Source organism: Ostrinia nubilalis, chromosome 24, assembly GCF_963855985.1.
Source record: "Ostrinia nubilalis chromosome 24, ilOstNubi1.1, whole genome shotgun sequence".
NCBI classification, from domain to species: domain Eukaryota; kingdom Metazoa; phylum Arthropoda; class Insecta; order Lepidoptera; family Crambidae; genus Ostrinia; species Ostrinia nubilalis.
The window spans coordinates 1,098,685-1,112,212 of record NC_087111.1 but is presented as its reverse complement, the minus strand read 5'-3'; the positions used below and the strand labels follow the sequence as shown (position 1 = coordinate 1,112,212).

The following is a 13,528-nucleotide window of genomic DNA, read 5'->3' as shown; positions in this document are numbered from 1 at the left end:
TTGCAGGAGGCGTCATCCAAATTTTGGACCAAAAGTCGTTATTTCCATTTTTTACATGTTTTGACCAAATCTTTCAAAGTATGGCAACACTGGAAAATGTTGTTTTTCCAAACGATACTCCTTAGCAAACTACGTAATCGCTCTATACAACTCGAGTTTCCCAAATGTTGCCAACTGCCCAAAAAATGCATTTGAAAAATCAGAAATCTGAAACTTTTTACAAAATGACCGCTCACTCGGTCACCATCTTGATTTTCTGAATTTTCGGATTTTTCCCATAATCTGGGTTGTATAACCGACCAAACCCCATTTTTGGTTTTTTTCTGCCATATCTCCTTCTGTCCGTCCTTAACTTTAAAGACACCCATGTCGAAAAAAAAATACTTTTCCCCGTAGCTGCCAGTGTTGCCAGGTGATCGAGATGAAAATGATCAAATGTCATTTGTACGACTCTTTTGCAGGAGGCGTCATCTAAATTTTTGACCGGAAGTCGTTATTTCCACTTTCGACATTTTTGGACCAAATCTCCGAAAGCATAGCAACACTGGAGAAATTTCTTCACCCAAGCGACACCTCTTGACAAGACACACAAACGCCTCATACAACTCGTCTTTCCCAAATGTTGCCAACTACTCGCAAAATGTCACCTTTCAGTTTTAATTTCACTTTACAAAATTCGACAACCGTCATTCAGGACTGATTTTTCGCAGGCAACCCTATACCACCGTGTTCATAATGAAATAATCTTTATTTTCATTTATATTTGATTAAATTATCAGACCGATGCAAAATGCTCTATCAATTTACCTGTTTATACCTGGCAACCCGAGAGTTATGACTGGAAAAGAATAGGCAACCTAACGTTTGCATATTCTATGGGCTTCATACTTTCGATTGGTATGGAGTTTGTTTAATAATCAAACCGATGAAATATTTAAAAATAAAACTTTTTTTAATGATTAATTAATCATATCCTGGACTGAAATTTATTAGGCAACCCTTAAGCAATATAATTATTGACATGTTAAATTGAATATAAAATATGTTTCATCAAATAAGCATCTCGGTGAAGGTCCTTGTATAGCGGGATCTTAGACTAAATGTTTCTCTCGGAAAACTTGCCGCAGCCTTTCGAAAAGGATCCGTTGTCCACATTGACTCTAGGAACGTATCTGAAAGTCACTAGTGTTGCCAACACTTACCGACAAAGTGCGTCCATGCTTGTCCACCAATCGTGCCGCCAACTCAATGTTTCTCTCAGACGACTTGCCGCCGCCTTTAGAGAAGGATCCGCTGTCCACATAAGACTCTAGGAACGTATCTGAAAGTCACTAGTGTTGCCAAAACTTACCGACAAAGTGCGTCCATGCTTGTCCACCAATCGTGTCGCCAACTCAATGTTTCTTTCAGACGACTTGCCGCCGCCTTTCGAGAAGGATCCGCTGTCCACATAAGACTCTAGGAACGTATCTGAAAGTCACTAGTGTTGCCAAAACTTACCGACAAAGTGCGTCCATGGTTGTCCACCAATCGTGCCGCCAACTCAATGTTTCTCTCAGACGACTTGCCGCCGCCTTTCGAGAAGGATCCGCTGTCCACATAAGACTCTAGGAACGTATCTAAAAGTCACTAGTGTTGCCAAAACTTACAGACAAAGTGCGTCCATGCTTGTCCACCAATCGTGCCGCCAACTCAATGTTTCTTTCAGACGACTTGCCGCCGCCTTTAGAGAAGGATCCGCTGTCCACATAAGACTCTAGGAACGTGTCTGAAAGTCACTAGTGTTGCCAAAACTTACCGACAAAGTTCGTCCATGCTTGTCCACCAATCGCGCCGCCAACTCAATGTTTCTTTCAGACGACTTCCCGCCGCCTTTAGAGAAGGATCCACTGACCACCGTCACGTATAACTCGTTGCGAGCATCGCCCGGCAATATTACTTCTGGGAAACCCATTTTTCGAGCCACTGTTGTGTTGCCGACCACTATGTGTGGGTTTTCCTCGCGGATCTGGAAGCAAAGGCACAATTTAATATCGAAAACTGAATAACTAAAGTTTTGGAACTCCTTGGGTAAGGCCTTTGTCCAGCAGTGGACGTCATTTGACTGAAACGAACGAATAACATAAGACTATCGGGTAGACAATATCATAATATACCCTTAGGTATCGGTATAATATTGTTTAACCATTGAACAGGCATATACCTTAGTGTTTCGGAGTTTTTGAACCTTAAGACAAAGAAATAAAGTCTATAATATGTAGATGTAAACATAATGTACCTGTTTCAAATCTCCTTCAACTAGCTGTAACGACACCCAGAGTCCTTGGGAATGTTTCGCGTCTTTGAGATCTCTATTCGTCAGGACTTTCTTCAGTAACGTGTCCATGTTTTCTTTTTCACATCTGCAAATAAAAAACAAGGTTCAATTTTAAAATCTGTTATGCCATGTGAAGGCGAGCTTGAAAAATCAAATTACTAAAAATAATTAATTTTAGGCATTTAAGTCTAGAACCATTTGATAAAGAAAGATTTCTCTCCATCATTGGTACTTTTTCTAGAATGCAACGATGGGCGAGGTCGCTGGCAATAACTAGTACTTATTATGTGTGGCTGTATAATACTCATACCGGGCACCTAGATGCGTCATCTTGGGAGCAAAGCTTTGTCACGGTTAGGGCTTTAGGCCAAGTGACATAATAGAATTTAGATTTAGTTTGAGAAATAAAAGATAATTTAGGTTAACAAGTAATTTATTTATTTAAGAGCAAAAGAGACCTTAAGGGTGTGGGTTGTCGAGCAAACTATCATATCGCACGAGATTCGTCACCGGTGGTAGTGTATTCAAACCACTGTCCTCGCTAGCATTGATGGTGATGTGGTTTGGTTCCTCGCTGGTGGTGGGCCCGCAGTGCTGTCGACGCGCCAGACGGCTAGGGCCGTACGCACTGTGGTGTAGGGCCACTTAGAGTGTGCGCACGGGCCGTCCGACACGGCAGGCAGCTCCGCCGGGTTGAGGAGCCAAGTGGTAGTTCGGCTGTAGTGCGCTGGCCATGCATGGCAGGTTTTTGTAGTGAAGAAGATGAGCGTGAAGGTAAACGTGAACCCCGGTAGCGGGGTTCACCAATACGCGATTACATTTTAGAGTTTTATAAAGTTACGTACATCGCGGGACCGGCGGTGACGGACAGCGATACGTCCGTGCTCAATAACGCTCTGGCTCGGACTACGAGACGCGGCGGGAGCATCGAGGCCGTAGGCGCGTCGCTTGCGCATGCATAAAAAACAGCCCGCCCGCTCGACAGAGAACAAAAGAAATATTTAACAACTTGTTTCGCGCGGGTTTGCTTGTAGATTCATTATTTTATTTATTTTATTAGTGTAGAACAATATAAATTATTTAATTAAGTTATTTAGTTAGGTAGTTTACGTAGATTTAGATATATTATTATTAAAGTTTATTTATTTAGGTAGATAATAGTAATTAAATTAGAATTTAGATCTAAGATAACGTCAGCGGTAACGCTAACCGTTACAGCTTTTACGCTTCATTGGAACTCACTCTAAAATACAAAGTAAACAAAGTCACGAACAATGGCTAGTATACCCTAGCTTGGGTCTGACACAGAACGTGCACTTCGCAAAATGTAAAGGCTGAAGTTTGTTTGTGTAATATGAATATGGAAAAGTGCGCATATTGCGAAGTGCACATTCTGCGTCAGACACCCTAGCTCTACTTACGCGTAAAATGGCACTTGTATGTGTTTGTCAGGGTTGTCGGCGGCTAGGTGGCGCGTGACGTCAGCGCACGCTACGCCGAACGGTCGCCGCATGCCGCCGGCCGCCGAAAAAGAAACCGGCGCTCCGGCGGCGATGGAACTCCGTCTGCGACAGAGTTATCAATCAACATCAAAACCAGAGTAAATACAAATGAGTAGGTCATATTCATAGAAACGCACCGAGCGCGGTTTGTATGTGAGCGCGCCAATACGTATGCGACGCGCACGCACACACTGGCACAATTTAGCGGGGATTAGCGGGGTGTTGCGCCGAATTTTGTCAGTGTGTGCGTGCGCGCTCACGTGCGTTTCTATGAAGATGACCTACTCATTTGTATTTACTCTGTCAAAACGAAGTTGATGCTAGGAGAAGAAAGCTTTTGTCCACTGCTGGAATCATCCGTCATATCCACTTGAGCATCCTCAGATCGAGCAACCTCTTATTGACAGTTGAGCCTGAGGCATAGATATAGAGAGATGCAACTAATGCGCTGAGTTCGAACCTCAGTGTCGCATTATAAATTCACACACACAAAGTAATCAAAATATGTGCTCATTGTCCAATGCGGTATCATTCGAATCTTTAGCAAGCAATGTAAACTGTTTACATTATGACGTCGCTGCTGTCATCATCAAATTGTTCTGTTTTTGGGCATATTGCTGCGACACTGGCCCCGCCCCTTTGTCACATCTCCCTGTAGTTTCTGTGATCTGTGGCCTGAGGCTACTCAAGTGAATACGAGGCTACTGATGCTTACCTGTGATCAATATTCTGTGGGTCCATAGATCCTATCCTTACTACATGGCACACTAAATACACTTTTTCTCTCTTCACATCACTCGAAAGATCCTGTGGACAAAAAAAAGATTGAAACTGGTCACTAATCATCAGCAAGTGGTACATAAGAGTAAAATTTTGATCTAATAACAGAAAACTAATCCGATCGAGTCCGGCGGAGTTCACCTAATCACCTATCTAGAATCACCTATATTTTTTGTCTCCTTCTAGAATATTCAACAAAACTTACAGTGAATACAACTTGCGCAGGATTAAAGTTCGTGACCGGCCATCTTAGCAACAAATGTTCCGTCATCTTGTTGCCGGCCGCGTCGTATAGCGACAGCTGTTCCGCCGAAACTATGATCCCTAATTTTTAGCTAGTGTACAATTTTGATCTAACTTGCAGAAAACTAATCCGACCGAATCCGGCGCATCCTTAAACATTTCTATTATTTTATCTACTCATTGCATAGAAAACCTTACCAGCTATCTAAAACCACCAATATTTTCTGTTTCTTTCTAGAATATTTCACAATACTTACAGTAAAAACAACTTGCGCGGGGTTAAAATTCGTGACCGGCCATCTTAGTAACAAATGTTCCGTCATCTTGTTGCCGGCCGCGTCGTATAGCGACAGCTGTAGTTCCCACGAAACTGTGATGCCTAATCTTTAGCGAGTGGTACCTAGCGTACAATTTTGGTCTAGTAACAGAAAATTATCCGATCGAATCCGGCGCATCCTTTAACATTTTGTTTATTTTATCTACCCATCACAGAGAGCACTTTACCAACTATTTAGAACCCTCAATATTTTCTCTATTTACCTCTACAACATTCAACAAAACTTACGGTAAATACTACTTGCGCGGGGTTGAAGTTAGTCACCGGCCATCTCAGCAACAAATGTTCAGTCATCTTGTTGCCGGCCGCATCGTATAGCGACAGCTGTAGTTCCCACGAAACTGTGATGCCTAATCTTTAGCGAGTGGTACCTAGCGTACAATTTTGGTCTAGTAACAGAAAACTAATCCGATCGAATCCGGCGCATCCTTTAACATTTCTATTATTTTATCTACCCATTGTGGAGAACACCTAATCACCTATCTAGCACCACCAATATTTTTTGTCTCATTCTAGAATATTCCACAATACTCACAGTAAATACTACTTGCGCGGGGTTAAAGTTAGTCACCGGCCATCTTAGCAACAAATGTTCAGTCATCTTGTTGCCAGCCGCGTCGTATAGCGACAGCTGTAGTTCCCACGGAACTGTGATCCCTAATCTTTAGCTAGTTTTGATCTAACTAGCACAGAAAACTAATCCGATCGAATCCGGCGCATCCTTAAACATTTCTATTATTTTATCTACCCATTGCAAAGAACACTTTACCACCTATCTAGAACCACCTATATTTTCTGTTTCTTTCTATAATATTCCACAATACTCACAGCAAATACCACTTGCGCAGGGTTGAAGTTAGTCACCGGCCATCTTAGCAACAAGTGTTCCGTCATCTTGTTGCCGGCCGCGTCGTATAGCGACAGCTGTAGTTCCACCGAAACTTTGATCCCTAATGTTTAGCGAGTGGTGCCTAGCGTACAATTTTGGTCTAGTAACAGAAAATTAATCCGATCGAATCCGGCGCATCCTTTAACAATTCATTTATTTTATCTACTCATCACAGAGAGCACTTTACCAACTATTTAGAACCCTCAATATTTTCTCTATTTACCTCTATAATATTCCACAATACTCACAGTAAATACTACTTGCGCGGGGTTAAAGTTCGTGACCGGCCATCTTAGCAACAAATGTTCCGTCATCTTGTTGCCGGCCGCGTCGTATAGCGACAGCTGTAGTTCCCACGGAACTGTGATCCCTAATCTTTAGCTAGTTTTGATCTAACTAGCACAGAAAACTAATCCGATCGAATCCGGCGCATCCTTAAACATTTCTATTATTTTATCTACCCATTTTGCAGAACACCTAATCACCTATCTAGCACCACCTATATTTTTGTCTCCATCTAGAATATTCCATAATACTTACGGTAAATACTACTTGCGCGGGGTTGAAGTTAGTCACCGGCCATCTTAGCAGCAAATGTTCCGTCATCTTGTTGCCGGCCGCGTCGTATAGCGACGGCTGTAGTTCCCACGGAACTGTGATCCCTAATCTTTGGCTAGTTTTAATTTAACTAGCACAGAAAACTAATCCTAATTTGTTCAATGACCCCAAGCTACCCATCCTTATCGCTCGCGCGTAATTATATTGCTGTCGCGACTGTGCGACGGGCGCCCGCAGTAAGTGTGCGAGCGCGACAGCAACATAATTACGCGCGAGCGACAAGGATGGGCAGCTTGGGGTCATTGGACGGGATTCTACGTGCTCACGGACCAGGCTTTAGAATACTCCACAATACTCACAGTAAATACTACTTGCGCGGGGTTGAAGTTAGTAACCGGCCATCTTAGCAACAAGTGTTCCGTCATCTTGTTGCCGGCCGCGTCGTATAGCGACAGCTGTAGTTCCCACGGAACTGTGATCCCTAATCTTTGGCTAGTTTTAATCTAACTAGCACAGAAAACTAATCCGATCGAATCCGGCGCATCCTTTAACAGTTCATTTATTTTATCTACTCATTGCATAGAAAACCTTACCAGCTATGTAAAGCCATCAATATTTTCTGTTTTTTTCTATAATATACTTACAGTGAAAACAACTTGTGCAGGGTTAAAGTTCGTGACCGGCCATCTTAGCAACAAATGCTCAGTCATCTTGTTGCCGGCCGCGTCGTATAGCGACAGCTGTAGTTCCCACGAAACTGTGATGCCTAATCTTTAGCGAGTGGTACCTAGCGTACAATTTTGGTCTAGTAACAGAAAATTAATCCGATCGAATCCGACGCATCCTTTAACGTTTCGTTCATTTTATCTACCCATCACAGAGAGCACTTTACCAACTATTTAGAACCCTCAATATTTTCTCTATTTACATCTACAACATTCAACAAAACTTACGGTAAATACTACTTGCGCGGGGTTGAAGTTAGTCACCGGCCATCTTAGCAACAAATGTTCCGTCATCTTGTTGCCGGCCGCGTCGTATAGCGACAGCTGTAGTTCCCACAGATCTGTGATTCCTAATGTGGTACCAAGTGCACAATTTTTACCTAAAACTAATCCGATCGAATCCGGCGCATCCTTAAACATTTCTATTATTTTATCTACTCATTGCATAGAAAACCTTACCAGCTATCTAAAACCACCAATATTTTCTGTCTCCTTCTAGAATACTCCACAATACTCACAGTAAATACTACTTGCGCAGGGTTGAAGTTAGTCACCGGCCATCTTAGCAGCAAATGTTCAGTCATCTTGTTGCCGGCCGCGTCGTATAGCGACAGCTGTAGTTCAGCCGCATCCGACATCCGACACACGAAGTTGTGGACGCGTAACGCTATGGTGTAGGTTCTAGCGGTGGGTGGTGTTGACGATGGTTGTGTGGTGGGGGTTGTCTCCTGTAGATAGATAGATACATAGAAATAGACTGTTTTAAATACAAAACTTGGAAAAACAATTTACTAGTCTGGTCCGGGAGCACGTAGAATTTTGACCAATGACCCCAAGCTACCCATCCTTATCGCTCGCGCGTAATTATATTGCTGTCGCGACTGTGCGACGAGCGCCCGCAGTGAGTGTGCGAGCGCGACAGCAACATAATTACGCGCGAGCGATAACCCAGGGGTCATTGGACAAAATTCTACGTGCTCACGGACCAGGCTTTAGGCATAATTAATTTACAAATGAATCGATACTGTAAGAAATCTGTGATAATCACGGGACTATTCCTACCTCTCGTTCTCACTGCAACTCCTGTGTAGCCAGGATCTACAGCTTGACCGCCAATAAAAACCCAACCAATGAAGGTTAATTAAATTAATCAAGGTTAATTAATTAATGAAGGTTAAGGAAATTTTATTGTTGTCTAACAAATTGTATGCTCTTTGAGCGGAACAGTGATACTACCTACTGTAACATGTCACCATTTTACCTATGATTCACAATAAATAATTTTGTATTTGTATTTAGGTCAAGTTTGTCCCGGGGGAAAATTAAACTGTCATTGGACCCGCAACGAGTCTGTGATAAGTAGGGTATTTATTTCTTTCTTTTCTAAAACGTGTGTGTCTGTTCTGAGAATCAAATCCAGGCCTAAAGTATCTTGAAACTCGACCAATTGATTTAAAAGTACATCACTTATTTTAAGTACAGCGGCGAACCTCATGGCTTGCGTTTGTGAAAAGTGATAATAAGATGGAGAATAAGTTTTAACTAATTTTACTAGATTAAACACTACAAAGGCAGATCATTAAAGTGACAGTGGATTAGTTAACCACCCCTAATTTAATCCAGGTATCTTACTAAGGTATCTTACCATATTCTTATCGATGCGTGCGTTTGCTTCATCATGCATCGAGTTCAGTCTGTAGGTGGAGGTTTGTAAAGGGTCGACTAGCTGACCGCCCGTGGTTCTCACTGCCAGCTCCATTCCTAAGGTTCTGTGGACAATATGAATTACTTATTACTTCTTTTAGAAGAACAAGGCAAGAATTTTACCGCGATGTTAAGTAAGATACAGTCAAGGATGGTACAGACGACGTCAAGCTAAACACTGTAGGATCCTATAGAGTTGAAATAGGAGCTATTTTGCAACGAAATATAAAGCCTGGTCCGTGAGCACGTAGAATTTTGTCCAATGACCCCAAGCTACCCATCCTTATCGCTCGCGTGTAATTATATTGCTGTTGTGACTGTGCGGCGGGCGCCTGCAGTGAGTGTGCGAGCGTGACAGCAACATAATTACGCGCGAGCGATAAGGATGGGTAGCTTGGGGTCATTGGACAAAATTCTACGTGCTCACGGACCAGGCTTTAGTCTGATTTGCTGTTTTTTGTACATACTATAGATAGTGCCATCCACGAAGACGCGCCTCACCAATTTTTGGCCGAGGGAAACGCGGGGTGCGGGGAGCTTGATCCGAGCAATCTAAGCGTCACTATTGTAGTGTGCGTGTGCACTCATGGATAATTTAGCGTGTACCGATAACACTCAAACATTAGCGGAAGAATGGTGGGGCGCGTCTTCGTGGATGGCACGATCTATACCCAGTAAATGCGCATTCACTCATACCTTGAAGGGGTCTAGATTAGAAATCTGGAAAGACAGCAGCAGACAGCAAATTCCAGTCCCTAGCTGTCATCATCCGTAGTTCTAGTAATCATTTCCTTACCGGTTCCCCTTGTCGATGGTGAATATGGCAGTCCTAGAGACACGTTTCAACTGGTCCTGAGGCAGCGTGCCGCTGGCCGCCTCTCTCCTTAGTTCTAGCAGGCCTGTTCATCTCCGCGAATTTACATTGAAAACAAAACACGCACGTGGCCCACCTACAGGATACTATTCGACAAGGCCTCACATACGAGCGAACATTGACTCACGCACGCGTATTCTTGTGTATGATGGAAGAAAATAAAGAAAATGGTGTACTAAATACTGTGCAGTATTTAACTGCCTAAATAATCATAAAAACACAGAATGTACTTTTTTAAGTTGCCCCAAGACACTGAGAGGTAAATAAGTAGTTAATATTATTCATGATAATTCATGCTAAATCATGTATTTCCTCCGCCATTTTCCGCAGTTTGGCACCTCACGTCACATCATTTTACCGAAGTCAGCCCTATAGCTTCGGCGCAGTGCCGATCACTGACGTAAACTGTCGTTTGTCAACAAAATGGTGCTTGACTCTTGAGACAGGCTAAATTACACCATATTGTTAATGACATTGAGCATAATTTTTTTTAAATACCTTCGCGAAGTAAAACTTCTGTACGTAGTTATTATTATTCTGTGGTTCTAGTAACGCTCGCATGCTCACTTGTATGAAGTGAAGCACTCATTACTTGATACACGTCACTCCTTACCGGTTCCCTTTGTCGATGGTGAATATGGCAGTCCTAGAGACGCGTTTCAACTGGTCCTGAGGCAGCGTGCCGCTGGCCGCCTCTCTTCTTAGTTCTAATAACGCTCGCATGCTCACTTCCATAAACTTGAAGCGCTCATCGTTTGTCTGGGGGAGGAAAGTTTTGGGTTAATAGAAGATGGGGCTCAATCAAATACCTTTACGCTAAATACCATGCCTCAAACCTCATACTCATACCAAACTACATGCTAGCTATCGCGTATCTTGCCATCAAACTGAGATCGCCAACCCGTCAAGCGATTAAAGAAAAATCCGCTTTTTGGCGGAAAAAGGCACAGTACGAACCTTAGTATATCGGTTTATGTATGGTAGCGGTCACGGTAACAGTGGGCCAGGGGCTCATGGGGTACGAAAAATGTCCGGTAGATATCCTTGGACATTTTACACTGCGCTTCTAGTCCCAAACTAAGCACACTTGTACTATGGGTACTAGACAACGGATATAAACATACTTAAATACTTTTTTTTTTGTAAATACATACATATTATACATAGAAAACACCCAGTCCAATACAGATCGCGAAAAGCACCTGGATACGGTCAACACTGGATCGGCTTATGTGGAAATCCTTGAGGGACGCCTCTTTTTCACATTTAGAATAGAAAACCGCGGTTCTAAACGCGACATTTTCATGAAGTACCTACATGAGTACATACAGTTTGCAATTTCGACTGTGTTGGTACGTTCAGAAAGTGTTCACACTAATTTAAATAACAATATGGCTTTGAAGATCGTCAATTTTGACTTGACTTGACTTATGGTCTTATGTCCCCTAAATGGGGCAGAGGGCGTCCACAACAGTCCTCCATCGCGTTCGGTCTTGAGCTATGTGTTTGATCGCGCTCCAAGTCTTGCCGATCTTCTTCGCCTCGTCTGCCACAGTGCGCCGCCAAGTTTGCTTGGGGCGACCACGTTTGCGTTTTCCTTGGGGGTTCCAATCCAGAGCCTGCTTGGGGATGTGATCGGGATCCCTTCGGAGAGTGTGGCCAATCCAGTTCCACTTGCGGCGCTTGATCTGCTGGTCGATCGGAATTTCGTGGCAGCGTTCCAATAGCTCGACGTTGGAGATTTTTTCAGGCCAGTATATGCCGAGAATTCGGCGAAGGCAGCGGTTGACGAAGACCTGCAGCTGGTGCGAGATGACCTTGGTGACCTTCCACGTTTTACACCCATAGAGCAGCACGGATTTCACTTAAATTACTTAGCATAACTATTTATGTATTTATGCTCTATATTCTAAGTATGCCATTATCTTTACTCACGATGTACAGCGTCTTCCACTGGTCCAGCCACTCCCTGAGGGTCTGGGCTATGTCGTGAGCTACTCCGCTGCCGCCGGCCGACGCGACCACTGTGCCGCCGCATCTGAAACAAAGAACAACAATAAAAAAAATAAGTTATTAGTCTAATAACACACTACAATAGGTAATTGTCAAAACTAGCCAAAAGTTATCTAAACAAATTTTTGACGACAAAACTATTGTGGTGAACCCACCCAGTGGGCAGGCCTCCTACTAGGTGGACCGACGATCTGGTGAAGGTCGCGGGAAGAGCCTGGATGCGGGCAGCGCAGGACCGTTCATTGTGGAAAACCTTGGAGGAGGCCTTTGCCCAGCAGTGGACGTCATTCGGGTGAAACGAACGAACGAACGAACCCGGGTCTCCCGCTCCAACGTCAAGGCATGCCTTATTAATTATATATTTTATATATTATTTATGTATGTGCATATGTAGCATATTTGTTTTACCGTTGCTTTATTTTATTTTTTTGTTATACCGCCAAACTACTTTTGCTGCATAACCCGAAGGTAAACTGGATGAGCCACTCGCCTAATGTTAATATTTTTGGCATTGAAGTATAAATAAATAAATAATCTAGCTTTAGCCGAAGCTTTTATTTTCTCGTAGATTAATAATATGTGAGCCGAACCCTAATGTCAGATTTTCATTAACTGCCATCCAAAGCCAGAAATCAATTACTCTATATAATTTCTTGTCAGAAAATACCAACCAAACAGAGAATAAATACATTGAAATACTTAAGTTCATCATACAATAAACTTCTAAACTTATCGCAATAAGAGAAAAATAGGTTACCTCATTAAATACAATTACATTTGAGATCTGTAACATTAATTTGTCACAATCTAGAAAGGGCTTGTTATCAAATTAACTCAACTACTGGCCTAAAAGTGAGAGCGTATTGAATTACTGACCTATCAGAAGCTACGAACAATTTATTATCAGCTGGGGTCCTACTAAAACAAATATTTCGATAAACGTGAATCAACCCATCTCTCTTGCTCATCCTGTTATGGGTAAAAGAGATAGATAGAGTTGATCGCATATTGTTTACAAAGTCGACACCCACAGCAAGTATCGAATTCCGACCAACCGGATAACGTAAAGTTAGTGATGTGTAGCAGTAACTGAAACCCGGTAACAATGTATCGATAGACCGAAAAGTGGAATAAATCATTAAGCACAATGGTTGTTCCGCAGTAATACAAAAAATACTTTAGTGTTTCGTCCTAACACTTCATGATTGATTTTAGAACAGGGCCCAAACTCTTCTATCTTGTGAGTAAATCGTTAAAATTTTTAAAAATATGATTCCAGTCTCGGTCATTCATAACATTAGTATAGAAATTTGGTCACGAAGAACTACCTTTTGCAATATCTTGTTTTTTTTTTTGCTAAGACTTCTCAATTTCATCACAATCTCTCAAAGGCTGATTAGATTCTGATTTATTTCTTTGCTTGTATCCTAAAAGACACCTTGATTATTGTATTATTATTATTTTAATTTTTGACTAACTACACTTTTAGATTTTCAATGGCTATCGAGGTTAGCATATCGACATCGATAACCGCTACAACACTAAACTGATAATATTTTAATTAAAGAGCATGATTCACTGGTCAG

The 13,528-nt window shown here is 42.3% G+C and overlaps 1 protein-coding gene across 1 annotated transcript in view; it reads right to left on the bottom strand.

Annotated features, from left to right (window-relative positions):
* Positions 1-13,528, bottom strand: part of LOC135083721 (dedicator of cytokinesis protein 1) — a 107,992-nt gene that overhangs the window by 75,498 nt on the left and 18,966 nt on the right. The window contains exons 3-10 of the mRNA XM_063978445.1: positions 11,865-11,967; positions 10,543-10,688; positions 8,997-9,120; positions 7,870-8,079; positions 4,535-4,626; positions 3,739-3,882; positions 2,279-2,402; positions 1,799-2,008 (exon numbers count right to left, since the gene is read on the bottom strand). Coding sequence (XP_063834515.1) covers positions 1,799-2,008; positions 2,279-2,402; positions 3,739-3,882; positions 4,535-4,626; positions 7,870-8,079; positions 8,997-9,120; positions 10,543-10,688; positions 11,865-11,967 — 1,153 coding nt within the window. The remainder of the gene's footprint in view (positions 1-1,798; positions 2,009-2,278; positions 2,403-3,738; positions 3,883-4,534; positions 4,627-7,869; positions 8,080-8,996; positions 9,121-10,542; positions 10,689-11,864; positions 11,968-13,528) is intronic.